The sequence below is a fragment of the Pan troglodytes genome, chromosome 5 (assembly GCF_028858775.2).
Source record: "Pan troglodytes isolate AG18354 chromosome 5, NHGRI_mPanTro3-v2.0_pri, whole genome shotgun sequence".
In the NCBI taxonomy this organism is placed as follows: Eukaryota; Metazoa; Chordata; class Mammalia; order Primates; family Hominidae; genus Pan; species Pan troglodytes.
The window spans coordinates 166,045,379-166,066,180 of NC_072403.2; the positions used below are offsets into that span (position 1 = coordinate 166,045,379).

The following is a 20,802-nucleotide window of genomic DNA, read 5'->3' on the forward strand; positions in this document are numbered from 1 at the left end:
AAGCTTATAAACCAATAGATAAAACAGATACTACTACTATAATCATCACATATGTTACATAGCACTAAGATTTCATGTGCAAGAATGCAAAAGGTTGAAATGTATTTTCAAATTCATTGATAGCACAAGATTTGCTTTTATTCAATACTAAAACTAAGTACTTGCTTAAAGTGAATGCAATCTTTCATTTTCAAGATAGCTAATTGAGAACAAGCACGAGACTCCACTCCTGGTCCCCAAGCTCCAGAACACAATAGAAACTATTTTTTAGAGAATATAAAGCAATAAATCAATGGACAGTCATACATTAGTTTATGAAAATGACAGAGAAATTCTTACTAAACAATGTGATATTTTAAAGGGCCCTATTAAAGGTTATTCCTGTTTTCTCTGCCATTTTTGAACCAACTGAGAGATAAGACAAAATGAATTAACAATGTCACTACTGATAAATATCTTTATGATGGAAAGTTGTGCAGTAACAATGGCTTCCCAATTCTAATCCCAGAATGCAGCATACTCAACCACCTGATTGCCTGCTTGGACCACTGGTGACCTCCGCACACGGACACCAGCCCCTTTAAAATTTAGAAAATAGAGTACTTTTATGTTTTCCTTGGGAAGCTGAATCTCAAAGAAAGAGAGAAATGGAGAAAGCTATACATATCCTATGCTTTAAACATATAAAATAGCTAAGTCACTCCTCCTTTTGAAAGGAGTGAATAATGGAACTGAGAGAAATCAAAGCAGAGAAATGGTGGATGACTTTACTCATGAAACGTGAACTCAGAAGAAAGGAGGTTCTCCCATTGCAGATAAACTAAAATGCTGAAAGAATACCTGAAACTAAGAACAGCCAATATAAGCTGCAGGTAGTGGAGCGAACCCCATTGATGTTCCATAATGAGGCAGACTTCCACAGTGGTAGCAGGCATGTTAGTTTACTCTTTTATATCTTCCAGGCTAGACATAAGCAACAGTGTCCTCATGCATACTTAGGGCAGAGATACTAGGCTATACCTGGGAAACTAGCACTTCTCTACAGGATTAGAAGGAAAGATAAGTAATCGAAATCAGATGACCAGCCACTAATGTATTATGTCTACTGCAAGCCATCTCACCCTCTGTTTTTATTGAAAACTGCATAGTGTGTAAACTCAGGAGCTAATTCTAACCTTTATCCCCAGCCAGGCTGCACAAGCAGAAGCAGTGAACAGTCTACCAGGGAATATTAACTTCAAGGATCATCTCAAAGCCAATAATCATCACACTGTTGAAGAGTGACTGCACCAGGAAAGAGACAGGGCAGCAGTGGGAACACAGCAAACAGAAGAATTTACACTTGAGGAAACAGAATAAAAAAGCAATCACACAAGGACTTTAAAATAAGTCATATCAGGCATGGTGGCTCATGCCTGTAATCCCAGCACTTTGGGAGGCCAAGGCATGCGGGTCACTTAAGGCCAGGAGTTCAAGACCAGCCTGGCCAGCATGGCAAAAACCGGTCTCTATTAAAAATACAAAAATTAGCCAGTGTGGTAGTGATCCCAGCTACTCGGGAGGCTGAGGCAGCAGAATCATTTGAACCTGGGAGGTGGAGGTTGCAATGAGCCAAGACTGTCCCACTGCACTCCAGCCTGGCCAACAGAGCAAGACCCTGTCTCAGAAAAACGAATGATAATAAGTCATATTTCACATCTTCAGATAGATAAAAGAGAGAATTTTTTCTATGAAATAGGAGGAAGCAATTCAAAAATAATAAGAGGTGGTTATTAACAAGCAAAGCATAGCAACCAAATTCCCAGACAACCTGGGTTTCAATCCTGGCTCCGACAACAATCACTAGTTGGATGTCTCCAGGGCAAATTACTTAACCAATCTGTGTCTTCATTTTTTCATCTGTAAAATGAAGATAGTCATAGTATATACCTTATATATGTGGTATGAGGATTAAATAATTTAGCATTAGTAAAGCACTCTGAACAGTATCTGACACATAAGTGTTTGTTAAATAAACGAACAAATTGGAAATTCTAGAAATAACAACTTTAATTTTTGGCGTTCAGGATTTTATGGGTGAGCCGAAAAGCAGAAAGAGAGAAGGCGAAGAGCATGTTAATGAGCTGGAAGAACATAGAAAATGGGATGGAGGCCAGGCACAGTGGCTCACACCTGTAATCCTAGCACTTTGGGAGGCCGAGGCAGGCAAATCACCTGAGGTCAGAAGTTCAAGACCAGCCTCACCAGGATGGTGAAACATAGTCTCTACTAAAAATACAAAAATTAGCCAGGCATGGTGGTACACTCCTGTAGTCCCAGCTACTTGGGAGGCTGAGGCAGGAGAATCACTTGAACCTGGGAGGTGGGAGGTTGCAGTGAGCTGAGATCATACCAGTGCACTCCAGCCCAGAGGACAGAGCAAGACTCCAAAAAAAAAAAAAAAAAGAAAGAAAAGAAAAACAAACAGAAAAAAAAGACAAGCAAAGAAGAAAAGAAAATGGGATGGAAATGGAGAGTATGAAGAAACACATAAGATACTAGAAGGATAGACACGGAAAAGCTAAAATGTATCTATTAAAGGTAGAGAACAAAAGCAATGGAAGAGAGGCAATATTGGCAGAAATAATAACCCCAAACATCCTATAACTAAAGAAAGGGATGAGACTGAACTGATGTCTCTGTGTTCCAGGCACAATAAATATTTTTAAAAATTCTTGCCACATTTTAATAAAATTCAGGAACATACAAAAGAGATAAGATTGCAAGTACTCTAAGAGAAGAGAAAATGATATTTTTAAAGGGAATAGAATAAGAGTTTTCATCAACACACTTGGCACAAAGAAGACAATGAATAGAGTAACATTTTCAAAGTGAACAAAAACTACTTTGAAAATTAAGCCAAACTAGCTCTCTTAGAAGTTACATCCTCAACTTACACTAGAAACATGCTTTTTAGAGACATTGAAGTAAATAGCAAAATAATCAGTTACAAGTATTGAAAATGATACGGTGAGCAATAGGAATGAGACAAAGTAAAAAGAACTGGCATTTTTCATTACAAGGATGAAATTATGTTTTTGTACCTTTTTCGTAGAGATTAAATCTGTTTTTTATATAACCAACTAAAATAAGCACTTTTTTTTTTTTTTCCAGACGGAATTTCACTCTGCTCCCAGGCTGGAGTGCAGTGGCGCAATCTCGGCTCACTGCAACCTCCACCTCCCAGGTTCAAGCAATTCTCCTGCCTCAGCCTCCCGAAGAGCTGGGATTATGAGTGCAGGCCACCATGCATAGCTAATTTTTGTAATTTTAGTAGAAATGGGGTTTCACCATTTGGGCCAGGCTGGTCTCAAACTCCTGACCTCAAGTGATCCACCCACTTCAGCCTAAAATAAGCATTTCGAGTGCTCCTATGCAGAGGGCTTGAAGACTTGGAAGACTCAACCCCACCTCTGAGAGACTTCCCGTCTGTTAGAGGGAGGAAGGGTGGAACAGTGAACACACCTGGGGAATCCCAGTCTGTTATTTACTGGCTTTACAAGTTGAGGGAAGGGAGCTGATCTCTCTGAGCCTTAGTTTTCTTGCCTGTAAAATGGGGATGATGAAATGCCTACCCCATCAACTTTATGAATGACTTAGTGCGATACTTGGCATGTAGACAACATTCATTATCATTACTCTTCTTCTCATGTATAAGGAGATGTTCGAAAAGGCTATCTCCATGTAGTAGGATTTTACTTTATTTTTATGTTATTCTTTGTATTTTCCTGTATTGTGTATTTATACAGTAAGCATGTATTATTTTTACAAAGTTTACAAAATGCACCCTGTAAAAGAATCAATGTTTTTAAATTATCAGAAGAAAATTTCAGAGATCATTTTTAATAACCTCAGAATAAGTAAGACCTTTACGAAAAACATGTACAAACACACCCACCACAGGTAGTCAAAATGTAATACTCCTAAGGGACAAAAACACTATGAATAAAGTTAAACAATAGCAATCTTTGAGGAAATATTTGCAGCATATAGCTTAAATTTTTATAAATCAGTGAGAAAAAGACAACCTAATAAAAATGGTCAAAAAATAAATTCATAGAAGAGGCAGTACAATTAACCCAGAAATAGATGAAATTATTTTCAACCTCTAGTTAGTATATTGTTAATTGAAACAATAGTGGCATATTACCTATCATTCATAATACTGGTAGATATGGCTAGACACGGTGGCTCACGCCTGTAGTCCCAGCACTTTTGGAACTGGTCATCAAGAACTCCAAAATCTCCCCTGTAAGAATCATAACCTTTCAGACCAGCACCTCTTCCTTTCCAGACCCTGAATCTGATACCTCCCCCAAAACTGAGCTCTTCAATCCATCATCCTAACTCCTTTTTTATAAACTACAAATCTCAAATGAGCACCTAATACTGCCAAGCAAATGTTTCTTTGCTAAATTTACTTTCCTGTTCTCCTCTTCTAGATCTCTCACATTTTCTTCTCTATCATTTCCTTTCATTGATACTTCCGGGTTTTATTTTATTTATTCATCCAACAAATATTTATTTTGTTCCTTTCCAATAGAATTCAGGTCCGTGAATATGGATTCTTTCTTGAAGTTTTGCTGAAAAGTAAAATAGAAATGAAAATTATAAAACAGAAAAAATTGCAGTTAAGAGAGGGCTTTCAATGAAAAAAAATAAAAGCAGGCAAAAAAGTCCTCAATAGATCTACAAGCCTTTTCTGTATCTGTACCCATATTTTCAGTCTTCATGCCAGTAATAATCAAGAAGATGTCAACCAATCCACATGTGCTCCAAACCCCACCCCCTTTCAGTTTCTCAGGGACATTGCACATACTCTATTTTCCCTGCTTCTTCAAGTTTCCATTGCTACAACATAATTTAATAGCACACATAAATTCTCTAGTATATCAAATCATAAGGGGGTGGTTTCTGGGATTTGTTTTGTTTTGTTTTTAGAGACAGAGTTTCACCATGCTCGCCAGGCTGGTCTCAAACTCCTGGCCTCAAATGATGTGCCCACCTCGGCCTCCCAAAGTGCTGGGATTACAGGCATGAGCCACTATGCCCAGCCTTCAAGTCATGTTTTTTAAAAAACAAAATAAGGCCGTGTATGGTGGCTCACGCCTGTAATCCCAGCAATTTGGGAGGCTGAGGTGGGTGGATTGCTTGAGGTCAGGAGTTCAAGACCAGCCTGGCCAACATGCTGAAACCCCATCTCTACTAAAAATACAAAAATTATCCAGGCGTGGTGGCACATGCCTGTAATTCCAGCTACTTGGGAGGCTGAGGCAGGAGAATCATGTGAACCTGTGAGGCGGAGGTTGCAGTGACCCGAGCTAGTGCCACTGCACTCCAGCCTGGGCGACAAAGTGAGATTCCATCTAAAAAAATAATTAATGAATTAATTAATTAATTAACTAAAACAAAAGAAATTCTTTCTTGAACTCACATGTCTCTCTTTCCCTCTTCATACCAAAATATCTCTAAAGAGTTTTCTAAATCATTGGCTTCCAGATCCTCACACCCCATCTACTTTTTTTTTTTTAAACTCATATCTATTTATCATCCAACCCTAGCACTCCAAGGAATTTGCCAAGGTTATTAACAGGTATTTTGCCAAAGGCAGTGAACATATTTCTGTTACTCAGTCTCTCTGCATTCCGCAAATTTGACCACTATAGACTTCATGATAATCTTTCCTCTTTTGATTTCCTTAACCCCAGCTCTGGGTTTCTTGCTTAAATTCTCTGGCCATTCCTTAGTTCCTCTACCTTTCTCAGAGCTTTAACCTAGTCCCTCTTCTCTTCTGTGCATATACTTTCTCCTTAAGTTTTCTTCCTCAGTTCCATGCTTTATAAACTACCCATATGTCAACTACTCCCAAAGTCACACTCTAGCCCTGTCCTCTCTTCTAAACTCCATATTCCAACTGCCTATTTAATTTCCTTACCAGTTACCTAATAGGTACTTAGCAAAAATAAGAAATAAAAATAATATCCATTGCATATATTCCCTTTCAGTAATTCCTTTTTATACTGCAGGTCTGTTACCTTTAAAACCAGACTATGAGAGTAAGCCTGTATTCCCAAGAAAGGGAAAAAGAACCCACAGGGAGAGCAAATGACTGTCAATTCCATTATAGAATTTTGAAAGCTTTAGCTTTAAAATGCAAAACTAGATGATGAAAAAGGAAAATGTTTTTAATGAATTCTGAAATCTTGGACTTAATTATGAAAAACACATCCTAGGCTGCATGTGGCAGCTCACACCTATAATCCCAGCATTTTGGGAGGCCAAGGAGGGAGGACCACTTGAGCACAGGAATTTGAGACCAGCCTGGGCAACATGGCAAAACCCCATCTCTCATCTCTACAAAAAATACAAAAGATTAGCCAGGCATGGTGATGCATGCCTGTGGTCCCAGCTACTTGGGAGGCTGAGGTAGAGGATCGCTTGAACAGAGGAGGTCAAAGCTGCAGTGAGTCATAATTGTGCCACTGCACTCCAGCCTGGGCGACAGAGCCAGACCTTATGTCAGGAGGGGAAAAAAAAAATCATCCTAAAAGACTAAAAAAATATGGCTTATGCCATAGGCCATAGATTAGAAAATAAAAGCTGGTGGAAATGTTGATGTTCCTGCCACACAGAGAGGAAGAGAGGAGAGAGGAAAACGTTCCGGGCTGGGGAAAGACATTTGAGAGGATAGGAGAAAGAGAGCAAGAGAAATCAACTCAGTGTGAGCCCTGCCTTTACCAACTGATCATCTCATTCCCTCACTCCAGGAAAAACTCTTTATGGGGAAATAAACAAAAGGAATCCAAAACAATAAGAGATGTGACCTCTCGCCTGACTGGAATTCTGGAGACACTTCACAGGGTGCCCCAGGGTCCCCTGGAGTAGCTAGAGGGGAGTAGAAATCTGGCCAGGTGGCACTAAGCAAAGAGAAACTGAGATGATCTTGCAATATGCAAAGGAGACCCAAAATGGGGAAGAGGAGGTCAATGGAGTTGGGAACTTTTGTGCCAGCCAGAGGCACCTGCACCGCATGGGGGAAGTAAGCCCTCTAGATTCCTGTGGCAGAAATCCAGGGCAGAGACCAGAGAGATAATCAGGCTCAGTCCAGGAACAGCTCTGAGAGCCAGACCTGAGAAGTGAGCAGGCAGGGGCTCGAAGTATGTGGGGTGGGGCTCAAGACTCATATACACTGGAGTGCTCTGTAAGAAGACGATAGAAAATCACAAGTAAAAATAAGAAACTAAAGCAGATAATTCAATGGAAAAATCATTTAGAAATATAAAGTATTAAAAGTTGACAAATACCACAAATATCACAAAATCCAAAAAAGATAATCTTTTAATTTATCTTTTTAATTCGTTTTCATTTTTTAGAGGTGAGATCTTGCTCTGTTGCCCAGGCTGGAGTGCAGTGGCATGACCGTAGCTCACTGCAGCCTTGAATTCCTAGGCTCAGTGGATCCTCCCACCTTGGCCTCCCAAAGAGCTTAGTATTACAGACGTGAGCAACTGCACCTGGTCAGAAAAATAATAATATTTTTGTTAGTTAACTCCCTGCCATACCTCTGTAATGCTTTCTTAAATGGTAGGCCGCATACTTTAGGAATGCCTGATTATTTGATAACAATTTCAGATTATCATTTTCTATATGGAAAAGGGAATACTAATTAGTTTCTCTAGCATGGTTAATGAAAAATTTATTTATTTTTACTGATATTTTACATAATTTTTTAGTTTGCAAATTGATCCTGGAATTCTCATTTAAATTTTTAAGATTGTCACATTTGGGGACATTTCTATCAAGATCATTTCTTATATGAGCTATAAGATTTATCAGGAAAGTTTGTATCACATAAGTGAAATGTAGTTCAATATGTTAAGATGCATGAAATATGTGATTTCACATACAGACATACTCATGGCTATAGTACTGCAGCAAACTTAACGCCTTCAAATGCAAGAATCCTGATAAATTCTATTTCAGACAATTGCCATGAAAAAGTTATAGTCCATGAATAATTGCATGTTACATGTATAATCAGCTATAGTCAGACGAGAATTGATAAAAACCAGATCCTCTACTTACAAAAATGTGTGTACGATGATGAAAAAAATTCCCACAGATTGGCTTCTACCTCTGACATTTCAAACCTCATTTCTCTCACACTCACTTATTTCTGACGTAGCCTGCAAAGTGCATTCCTATCTTTCCTCCCTGTCTCGCTCCCTCTTTTCCTCTCTGTTTTTTTCTGGAACTTGATCCTTCTCTGCCTTCAGCATTCTTTCCATTCTGCATCACAGCACAGAGCCATCCCATCTGCTCACATGATTAGAATCATCTAGAGTCTGGTGACCCGTATGTGAGTGGCTCCGGCTAAACTGTAGACATTTCCGATGGCTTCATGAACAGTCTCCTTTGTCCCACAACACCATACATCCAAAGTGTCAACACCAAATCTACTTTTCCTCTCTGCCTTCTCTGTTAGACAATGATATTACCATCTATCCATTCTCCCATGCTGGAAATGCAGAAGTCACATTACATCCTTCTTTTATTCCCTCCTTCCAAAAAATAATTAAGTCTTGTTGATCCTTCTTTCTAATAATCCCAATTCTCCATTTGTTGTATCTTTGTAAGTGATGTTACTGATTATTGTGTTGTTCTCATTGTGGTGGTGGTGGGGTGAAGAGGTGAGAAAGAATAAGTGTATTTTGAGAAGTATTGTCTCTGAGAAACCAACACGGCAAGCAAGCACAGATGTCCAAACAAAAGGAGAAAATGTAGTCACAAAACTGGGAACAGAGAGGTTGTGAGTCAGTTTACATAGAACTGATAGGTTCAAACCATGGATTGTAAGAAAATAAAGCAAAGGGCCCGGCGGGGTGGCTCACGCCTGTAATCCCAGCACTTTGGGAGGCCGAGGCAGGCGGATCACGAGGTCAGGAGATTGAGACCATCCTTGCTAACACAGGGAAACCCCGTCTCTACTAAAAATACAGAAAAAAAGTAGCCAGGCGTGGTGGCGGGCGCCTGTAGTCCCAGCTACTGGGGAGGCTGAGGCAGGAGAATAGCGTGAACCCGGGAGGTGGAGTTTGCAGTGAGCCGAGATCGCGCCACTGCACTCCAGCCTGGGTGACAGAGTGAGACTCCATCTCTAAATAAATAAATAAATGAAAGAAAAGAAAAGAAAGCAAAGGATATGGAAAAAACTCAGCTTTCCTTTAAACAACTATGACTGTTACAGCATTCACTATAACGAGAAAATGTCTCAAGATTTCCAAGATAATCTCAGCACAGTCATATTTGAAAAGAAGATAAGAAAGCTTTGCATGCCTACTTCGATGTGGTCAGAGAGGTGGAAGAGTATTTCTGGGACCCATTGCTTACAACACAATCAGCAATGCACTCCTAGAAATACACGTGGCCCACAATACAGGCTAGACTCCTCTTTAGTTTTAGATGGAGTCTAGAGAAATGGGAGAAAAGCCTCAAACACTTGTAACTCTGTGTGCCTCGGGTCCTTCACCATCAAGCAAAGGTGCCTCTTTGCTTAGTTTCATAGAGGCCTCTCCCGGTCTTCTCTTTTTGAGGCAAACTAGCAAGCAATAGTTCCTTTCCTGTAGCAGGATTCAGAGGTCTGCTATCACCCCTTGTTCTCTTAGACAATGTGATCTTGAAAGTCTCATTGGGATCTTCTCATTATTCCATGACTTTCTATGATTGAAGTTCTTTTTAATTTGATAGTGAACTGGCACAGCAAAAACAAATATTCCCTCTTCAGTCTTACTTCAAAAACTGCTGGTTCCCTAAGAAAAAAATGTTTTATCTTACACACAGAAAGTAAAATAACCCAAGCCCTTATTTCTTTATTTAAATTCCATTCAACAAGCATATGCTGGTGCCCATCTTGTGCTGGGTTCTATGCTGAACCCAGCATAGATTATTTTTTTCTATTTTATTTTGTTAAATTATTCTATCCATGTTATTTTTCATATTTTACTTATATTGAGTGATTATATGTACAATGTCATTACCAAAAGTGTATATTAAGCCTCATATTTGTTGTACTAAGCGCAGTAAAAAATAATTTTACTAGTAGTCTAAACTTTCTAGAAATTTAAAATCTACAGCATATGTTTGCACTTCTACAAAAGGTAATTTTCTAATATTGATAATGACGAAATTGTTTTATCATATTTTGAAGTTGTCTTCTTTGTTGTTCCTTTCGTATTAAAGAAATACCTAGGGCTATACCATGATTTGAAGTCGCTAGTAATGTATACTTGATTTTTCATTTATAAAATTCCCAGATCATAAAATATAAGAAATGACCTTTCCCCTTAGAAGTTATAAGTTTGAAAGCTAAGCTATTTCTAAGTTCTAAATATCAGGTTCTTAGAATAAAAGCAAAGCAGTGTTCTCTGTAAACCAAAAATCTCTAGCTCCTGAGATGGATGCTCTGATGCTGTTTTCAAAGTCTTTAGTTCAAAAAAATAAATATTCTATATATTTGCAAACAAAAATCAAAGCCACAGATAGGAATATTTCATCTAGTTATAACTGCTTATATATGTCAGAGAATATAACATAGTAACATTTTTCTATAATACATAAATACTATTTATCACAGAATACAGAAATCAGAGAAGCAAAACATGTCATTTTTATATAAACTTCTGATACGTGCTATCCATGTCCTGAAGTAAAATTTTCAGAAATCGAATAATGCAGGAAATGGGCACTTCCGGGAAGCATAATACAACAATGGGAAAGCAAGGTCTCTTGGCTATAATGGAAGTATCTCTCGTTCCATTTCCTTTCCTATACCCAGAGGAGTAGTGCAATGACATTCGGCCATGTTCTCTCCTCACCCTCCAACCCAGTTTCCAATTCCAAAATAAGAATTTGAAGAGCTTTACAAAAGTGCATACCAGAAAATAAGAGAAATAAAGAAGAAGGCAGGCCAATAGAAACCAAGAGAGAATGAAACCATGAGATTAGCAGGAGAGGTAACACAAAAGAAATGTATGCCATTAGCTTCTACACAATTATTATGAGGATACACAGATTTTCCTCTGATATTTTAAGCACCAAATGCAAAAATAAAAATACAATTAGTTATTCATTTTACATTTTCTGTATACAAAGTTCATCATGGTTCTGAGAAAGCAACTTCCCCTTGCTCTGTCTGAAAGATAGTTTACTCATGGTTTGTCATCGGAGGACCTGAAGGAAGAAGAAAGAGAAGATTGGGAGAGGACAGAAGAGCGAGAGGATGTGGAGAGAAAGGGTGACATGCGACCAAGAAGACTGATAGTCAGCCGGGTGCGATGGCTCACGCCTGTAATCCTGGCACTTTGGGAGGCCAAGGTGGGCGGATCACGAGGTCAGGAGATCCAGACCATCCTGGCTACGACACGGTGAAACCCCGTCTCTACTAAAAATACAAAAAATTAGCCGGGCGTGGTGGCGGGCGCCTGTAGTCCCAGCTGCTCAGGAGGCTGAGGCAGGAGAATGGCGTGAACCCGGGAGGCGGAGCTTGCAGTGAGCCGAGATCGCGCCACTGCACTCCAGCCTGGGCGACAGAGTGAGACTCCGTCTCAAAAAACAAAAAAAGAAAAAAAAAAGGAAGAAGACTGATAGTCATCCCACTCTGGTGACACACAGGGATGGAAACGGCCACTTGCCCTCTGGATGGAAATGCCTCTTTGCTTAATTTCATAGAGGCCTCTCCCCGTCTTCTCTTTTTGAGGTAAACTAGCAAGCAATAGTTCCTTTCCCGTCGCAGGATTCAGAGGTCTGCTATCACCACTCTTTTCCTTTGCTGATAGTAGCTTATTGGAAATGTCATTAACCACATAACGTCACCTTGAAATAAATGTAAATTAAATGTTTCACAACATTTTATAGCAAAGTGAGAAGTCCTCCATTCTCCCCTTCACTAAGCTAGTGGAGAATATAATACAAAATAGCAACCTAATATATAGTCTTTCTCCATGTTAATGCCAATGAGAGGATAATCACTAGTTTTGATTATGCTTTTTCTTATTTTAGAACCCCCCCCCCCCCAACAGACAGACACACACACACACACACACACACTCACAAGTAAAAACGCACCTGGGATATCAGAATGGAATAGATGGATAATAATGGATCGATTAACTCAGGTAGATATTCATTTGACCACATTCTTTGCCTAAATAATTACTTGAAATGTAGGAAAGTCTCTTTATCTCATTGGATTGATCCAATTAATTATGAGTATTAAAGTATGACACTCTAGGGAGGATTTTTTTTCCCGACTAAAAAGGTTAATTTCTATGTGAGGGTAAGTGGACATAAAAGTCATGGCAAATGCAAGAAATATATCTTTCCAAGCACGTTGCTGAACATATAAAAGGGGCTTGTTGAATTCTTACCGAATTAGGTATCTTTCTTCACACTACTTGGTAAAAAAAATGAAAAGGCAGAAAAATTAGCCCCAAAAGAGATGAAACTCTTCCGTCCGTCACCATTGACTCTATTGTGAACTTATGAAAAAGGTAGTTGAGCAATATGAAGGCCATGATGTGGAATTAAAAACACACACACACACAGACACACATGCTGGATTCTAAAATGTGTCCTTCCTCCTCTCACTCTCTTGATCAGTTTTATTTCTGAACTGAGACACGATCACCACAATTCAAACAATTAAGCACAAAACTAAACAGAAGTTTACAAAACCCATCAGGTGTACAGAGGTAATTTATTCAGTCTGGCTTCACTTAACACAAATAGGTCAAAATCAATCACATTTTGTAAGTAGTAATAGTTGGAGAAATGTGTGAAGAATAGGTCAAAAGATAAATAGGAATTATTTTATAACCATAAGAAAGGAAGAACATCTATAAACAAAAGTCATATATGCAACATAAAAGAATAGGTGAGCTGCCAGCAAATGGGCCTCACAATGCCTTTTCCCCAATGCTTCCAGAAGCTCCATAAAAATCACTCTAATGGGTCAAACATTGATGGTTCTCAGAAGAACACAATTGTTTTCAAAAACGAATAGCATTGTAAATTCATTTGAATTCATAAAACAAAACAGCTATTTAATCATCTAGACCAAAGTTAAAGAAATACCTACTACAAAAATTTTAATGGGATAATTAGAAAGAAATAGCTTGGGCCACTGCTTCGAGCAGAAGATGGCGTTCAGTGGCTACCATAGGAAGGGTCAATATCAGGACGGCCTGTGAGTCCAGATGAGTCTCTCTTTGCCCATTTTGCCACAGAACACATTCACAGCACAGTACAAAGCAGTAGGCATGGAGTAAGGAAAAAGGCTTGTGTTTTAATAGCCAGGAGTTCTACTCGGACCCACTCAGGTAAACTGAATGGCAAAGATAATTCTTCCTGCAGGTCATTTCTTTTGCTAGTTTGCTAACTGTGAGTCCTATGCTCCTGTGCAAGGCCCACGATGTGACTCTGACCATTCATTGAACTTTGCTGGGACAACATTCATGCCACTACATCAGAACAGAATGAAAGCTTGCCCTTTTTTTTTTTTTTTTTTTTTTTTTTTTTTTGAGACAGTGTCTCTCTCTGTTGCTCAGGCTGGAATGCAGTGGTACGATTCTCCTGCCTCAGCCTCCCGAGTAGCTGGGATTGCAGGTGCCTGCCACCACCCCCAGCTAATTTTTCTAATTTTAGTAGAGACAGGGTTGACCAGGCTGGTCTCCTTCTCCTGCCCTCAAGTGATCCATTCACCTCAGCCTCCCAAAGTGCTGGGATTATAGGCCTGAGCCACCAGGCCCAGCCCACATTACTCCTTTTCTGATTAGACCATCTCTTCAGATTAAAGCCTTTGGGTATATGCTGGAGGCAATTGGAATTCTTAATCCTTTAGCTTTGTATAATTTTCTTTCATATATTTAGAAGATCATTGAGCCCCCTTTTATATGTTGCTGTGATCCAAAGCATGAGTAACTGGGGTAAGAATGCTGGCTATCTTTAGAGGAAGGCTTTTTAAATAAATTGAGAAAAATTAAACAGCATCATTCCTATAAAATGCCCGTTGAAAGAATTTTTATAGATAAATATTCACTTTTTTTTTTGGTAAATTGATGATAAAATTATGTATATTTACCATATACAACATGATGTTTTGAAATGTATACACATTGTGGAATGGCTAGCATGCTAATTAACTATGCATAACCACATTTCCTTTCACCATGTTGAACCCTGACATAATTTTTTTTTCACAAACACCTCACTCTGGAGAAGGAAATGATTTTTTTTAATTAAAATAAACATACATTGGAAATACTTAGTGCTAAAATAAGCCTGAAGGAAAGGTTGGAAGTATGATGAGTCAGAAAACTGACTGTAAAGAAACCAATTACTTAACATAAAACACCATTAAAGATAAACCACAAAATGTAAGGTCTGCTGGGTAGGAAAGTGGCGAAAGCAATGAAGCATGTCTTTAGATCATGCAGGTCTATAACCAACAGTGAATCTAGCAAAAGTTATTTTCTCTTTTGAGGAGAAACTTCTTCTTATTAAAAAAATAAAAAATGTTTCAACTTCTTGAGCACCAAGGTCAATTATTCTAAATCTTAAAACCAGTTTTAATTTTGCTTTTTTGTTGGTTTTTGTACTTTGGAGTATTTGTCTACATTATCCTTTTTATATTTGCCATATTTAGAGTCCAAACTAAAAGCAAATTATTTTCTCCCCTCAAGTTAAGTGGCTCTATCTTTTTCTTTAAAATCCATTAAGAAAGTGAAACTCCCAAAGTAAGTCCAAAAAAAAGCCCCCAAGTCTGAAAATGTGGAGCTTTTCTGGCAGTAATGCAGCTTCTGCAAGTATTGCAGACCAGATCAGGTATCAGAATTTTAAAGCTTCAGTAACAAAGCCGTCCTATTGACCCTGAGGAGATTTATGAAATCACTTTCCTGATGTTATTGAAACCAAAACACTTTCCTGGACACTGAATTCAGTCCTAAACAAAGGGCCTCCAACCGACAGCTGTCTTGGGCTGAATGAGTTAGACTCAACCTCGTGTGATGGAAAAACAGTAAACACAAGCTAACATTTAAAAGGAATTGATGGCACCATGTAAATCAGAAGCCCAAGGAGGGCCTGGCTTCAGGTGTGGGGTTCTCTCTCACGCTCTCAAATCCACATCCTCCGGATTAGGTCCATTTTCAGACAAGCTACTCCAGCAACTACATACCATGCGTCTTCTCAGGTATGGGTCCTGCAGGAAAACTAATACACTCTTTGTCCATAAGTCTCAAAATAAACTCTCACCGGCTCTGGTTGGAACATGAGACCATCCTTGCCATTCACCATGGCCCCAGTCACTGAACGTCTTCACGCCCTGGACTGGTAATACAGCCTATCCCAAAGCACCTGGACTGAGAACGGGAAATGAGTGGTTCCCAGAGTGAAACTGAGGTACTATTACTAAATTAAGGTAAATATATGTGGAATGTTAAAAAAAAAAATGATGTCCAATGTTTACAAGGTATACTTCTGCCATCAGATATAATGTATTATTGCAAGTGTACCTGCTTATATTCTACTATCATATTTCTAATTTCTGCAGGCCTTGAAAACATATAACACTCCTAGATACTTACCCAGGAGGAAGAAAAGCATATGTTTATATAAAGACTTGCACATGAATGTTCGTAACAGTTCATTTGTAACATCCAAAAGTTGTATGCAACTCAGTTCCCATTAATAGGTGAATGCATTAAAAAAAAACAGATGAATGCATAAGTAATACTACTTGTCAATAACAAGGAATTAATTCTTGTTATATGCAACAACATGGATGAATCTCAAAATAATTACACTGAGTGAAAGAAGCAGCACAAAAAAAGAGTACATACTGAATGATTCTATTTGCATCTTCTAGGAAATGCAAACTAATCTATAAGAACAGAAAGCAAACCAAGATCAGCAATTGCCTGAGGAATAGTGAGGGTTGGATATGAGGACAGGGAGGGGCAAACAGGAAAGATTAAAGAGCTACACAAAGACACTTTTGGGAGCAATTGATGTCATTATCTTCATCAGAGGTTGACTTTTTTTCTGTAAAGTGCAAGATAGTAAATAACTTAGGCTTTGCATGTCATCTGATCTCTGTTGCAATTATTGAACTCTGCCACTGTAGCATCAAAACACTTATGGGTTTTTAAATAGGTGTATCTGTGTTCCAATAAAACTATTTATAAAAACAGGCAGCGGTCCAAGTGGGTCTACACACCATAGTTTGCCAATCTCTGATCTTAATTATGGTGGTGGTTTCACAGGTGTACACATGTATCAAAGCTTATCAAATTGTACACTTTAATTATGTGTTATTTATTATAGGTCAATTCCACCTCAATAAAGCATTAAAAAATAAAAACAAAGCAAACACACTTGGGTTCCTCATCATGGATTGGATAGAGTCTAATCTTACCATGGCATACAAGTTCTTCACATACTGGCGTCTCTTCTTCCCCAGTCAGATCCCTTGCCATTCCCTGGTAGAATGTGCTTGACACACACATCAGGCCATTCCAACTCTACCTCTTTGTTGGGGTTCTCTCTGTTACCTCTCTGTCTAGAATGACCTGCTCCTACCAAGTGTCTAACTCAGTCATCCTGCTTGTACTTTGAGATTAAACTTGCACTTCCAGGATGCCTTCCACATCTTACTCCTACTATTCCCTTTGCCTTATGCTCTGTGAGATGCCTCATCTCTGTGCCCCATAATCGCCTGTGTGTTTGTATGTGCATGTGTTTGTGTACATACCTATAGACACTTGCACAATTATACTTCTTGATAATTTTAACTATATTTATATAGCTAAAATTTTCTTTTTTATATTTAGAATTACTATCCAGTCTCTGCCCCTACTGCTTGACTGGAATCTCCCTCTTTCTATTAGACCTATCACAATGACTGACACATTACAAAAAAAAAAATTAAAACCCTCACTGCGTGTAGTGGCTCATGCCTGTAACACAAACACTCTGGGAGGCCGAGGAGGGAGGATTGCTTGAGCCCAAGAGTTCAAGACCACCCTAAGCAACATGTCAAGACCCTGTCCCTACAAAAGTTTTTTAAAACTAACAGGGTATGGTGGCATGCACCTGTGATCCCAGCTACTCAGGAGGTGAGGCAAGAGGATCTCTTGAGCCCAGGAGGTTGAAGCTGTAGTGAGCTCTGTTCATACCACTACACTCCAGCCTGGGTAACAGGGCAAGATCCTATCTAAAAAAAAAAAAAAAAAAAAAAAAGAAGAAACTCAACAAAGCAGCATCGTTGCTATTATTGCAGCTATTTACCCAATAGGTACATCATTAACATCATTGTAAATAGCCAAGCTGATACTGGAAAACAATTCTATATCTAATCTCAGAAAAGCTTTCTACTAATTCATGCAAATTTATTATTGAAAGCTTACCTATATTTTACATTAGTGTCTTTTACTGACTCTCACTCTTCTTCCTTTATCTCCTAGATACACCAAAATGAAGACTGCCACCAACATCTACATTTTCAACCTTGCTCTGGCAGATGCCTTAGCCACCAGTACCCTGCCCTTCCAGAGTGTGAATTACCTAATGGGAACATGGCCATTTGGAACCATCCTTTGCAAGATAGTGATCTCCATAGATTACTATAACATGTTCACCAGCATATTCACCCTCTGCACCATGAGTGTTGATCGATACATTGCAGTCTGCCACCCTGTCAAGGCCTTAGATTTCCGTACTCCCCGAAATGCCAAAATTATCAATGTCTGCAACTGGATCCTCTCTTCAGCCATTGGTCTTCCTGTAATGTTCATGGCTACAACAAAATACAGGCATGGTGAGTGATGTTACCAGCCTGAGGGATGGAGGGTTCACAGCCTGATATGTTGGTGATGTCATAAGCAAAGCAGTATTTATGGAGTGCCCCATTGTCTCAGTCACATTGTAATTTTAATTATTCTTTCTAGCAAAAAAAGCCTTTGAATACTTAAAAATAGGAATTTTCCTCATAATTTTAGGCCTATTAAATCCTTTAAAGAGAATGTAATCTATTTATTTCTGATTTCTCTGTATTTACTTCATAAAAATGGTGTGTAAATTAGAACATAGCTCTCCCAAGAGTAATTGGAGCTTAAACCCAAAGAGTATTATGCTGAGGCTTGTTTAAAATTTTCAAGTGGCTGACTACATGGCAAATTTATCTTTCTACACCTAATATCAGAATATTGAACAATCCATCAAAAAATGAAGTGAAAATATCCATTACCTGGAGCCGCCTAGAGATTTTGGACAATTATTACATTTTTTATATCAATATAGACCTCATGGAGGATCTAGCTCATATTGAGAGGTTCATTTTTGTTCCCTGAACGAAAGCTCAATGTGATCGAAGTGGACGGCAAAATGGGAAATTTAGAAAAAAACAAAAAACATTAGAAGTAAAACTTTCTTTGAAAAGTAACAAACAACTGAGTTTCTTCCACAATTTCTTTATAGCCTTAAGTTAGCTCTGGTCAAGGCTAAAAATGAATGAGTAAAATGGCAGTATTAACACCTTATGACATAATTAAATGTTGCTGCTAATTTTTCCTTTAAATTCCTTTCTTCTAGGTTCCATAGATTGTACACTAACATTCTCTCATCCAACCTGGTACTGGGAAAACCTGCTGAAGATCTGTGTTTTCATCTTCGCCTTCATCATGCCCGTGCTCATCATTACCGTGTGCTATGGACTGATGATCTTGCGCCTCAAGAGTGTCCGCATGCTCTCTGGCTCCAAAGAAAAGGACAGGAATCTTCGAAGGATCACCAGGATGGTGCTGGTGGTGGTGGCTGTGTTCATCGTCTGCTGGACTCCCATTCACATTTATGTCATCATTAAAGCCTTGGTTACAATCCCAGAAACTACGTTCCAGACTGTTTCCTGGCACTTCTGCATTGCTCTAGGTTACACAAACAGCTGCCTCAACCCAGTCCTTTATGCATTTCTGGATGAAAACTTCAAACGATGCTTCAGAGAGTTCTGTATCCCAACCTCTTCCAACATTGAGCAACAAAACTCCACTCGAATTCGTCAGAACACTAGAGACCACCCCTCCACGGCCAATACGGTGGATAGAACTAATCATCAGGTACGCAGTCTCTAGAATTAGGTGTATCTACTGGGGATGACATAAAAATTATAAGGCTTTGTGCTAAACTAGGAGTTTAATCCACTATAGAGGATGAGAATGGAGGGAAGAGGGGAAGCAAATTGTGGTTCTAGTGTTAGAGAAGAGGTTTGTTATATAAACTGTGTTCTTTATATTTGACTGTACATATTCATTTAGGTATAAAGATACACCAATGAGAAATCCGTGAAACTATTCAAAATAACTATTTTTATGGCCTCTACTTCTATGCAAAATTTATGACTTTAGCACATTGTAGAAATAATTCTGATCTAGAATCCTTTTCATTTTCCCCAGAATTATTATATAATTCATAGATGTCGCTGCAATACCCCTCTTATTTCTCAAAAGCCAGTCTTGCTCTGGTTCTGTGATTAAAGAGAGAGGGTGAGTGCCTTGCCCACTGTGGTCATGGATGCAAGATATTCACAGAAAATTAGCATCATGGAAAAGGAGAAAAGATTAAAAAATGACCATCCCTAACTTTTCTTAAGCTATTGGTTTGCTACCTGAACTCTAGCACAAATATCAAACATATTAGACTGAATAATATATTATTAATATGTGAATATTAATCTAATAAATTTTATTAGATTAAACAATTTTTAACAGACCTCATGCTTGTTGGAGATAATAGGGTGAATAGCGACTAGCTTTTGGAAGGTGTATTTCTGTGCCCAGACCTACACAGAAAATTCAAGACTTATACACAATATTATAATCATATGGGAAATCAACAAAGAGGAAAGTGAAAAGGCTGTCTCCAAGTTAGTATTACTTGGTTAAGCCACTGGTTGGCTAAATTTGACCTCTGACCTATAAAATCAATCAAATACATGGCTTAATTTTTAATATTAATCTAAGTAAGTAAATTTTAAATAATGATGCCAGCATCCAAAAATCACAGCCTGTATAATTTTTTTAACAGTGAATTCAAATTCAAACTTCCTATGAAGTAAAGGCAGGAGTCAGAATCTTGGCTAAAGTTCCTAGAGTCAGGCGTCAGGACTGTGAGGACAGATGGCTCCGGAGAAATGAATAGCAAGTCAAATGATTGAGGAGCTAGGGGAGCCTTTGCCACCACAGGGTGCAGTGGCTTCCTCCTGCTGTCTCTTGACCACACCCTGTCTCTCACTGTCCCCTCTTTACCCCACTCTGCCATCCAGCCCAGCCCAGGCTCAACCTTTCTAACTGACCAGAGGACTAATGTAATATGGCCCAGATACATCCGTCATGGGCGACATTAATCCTCATACCCCTGGTATTCAGTGATGCTCAAAGGAACACAGGAACTCACACCCCCTAGAGAGCATGAGGTAATGATGGCAGACCCACTTCCAGCCAAAGGGAAATTAACTTATTATGTCTCACTTCTAATTCCATTTCAGAAATGAATGCCAGAAAGAAATGGTTTTGACTCTGCTTCTTTTCTCTATGTTTTTTTCCACATCAAGACTGCTAAACCTACTCCTTTTACTAGGAGCTACTTTTAAAAAGTAATTGCAAAAACAGCGATTACTTTTGCACCAACCTAATGCTAAGCAGCCCTCCTATTCAGTGG

General features: G+C 38.8%; 1 protein-coding gene across 4 annotated transcripts in view; it reads left to right on the top strand.

The window, feature by feature from the left end:
• The window catches only part of OPRM1 (opioid receptor mu 1), a 79,583-nt gene that overhangs the window by 33,331 nt on the left and 25,450 nt on the right, over positions 1-20,802 (top strand). For 3 of the 4 annotated variants that reach the window (XM_016954734.4, XM_054685528.2, NM_001033915.1), the window contains exons 2-3: positions 17,556-17,908; positions 18,682-19,202. In XM_016954734.4, coding sequence (XP_016810223.1) covers positions 17,556-17,908; positions 18,682-19,202 — 874 coding nt within the window. Of the gene's footprint in view, positions 1-17,555; positions 17,909-18,681; positions 19,203-19,538; positions 19,756-20,802 lie in introns of those variants that run through there. The other variant, XM_016954733.4, reaches the window with a different exon arrangement.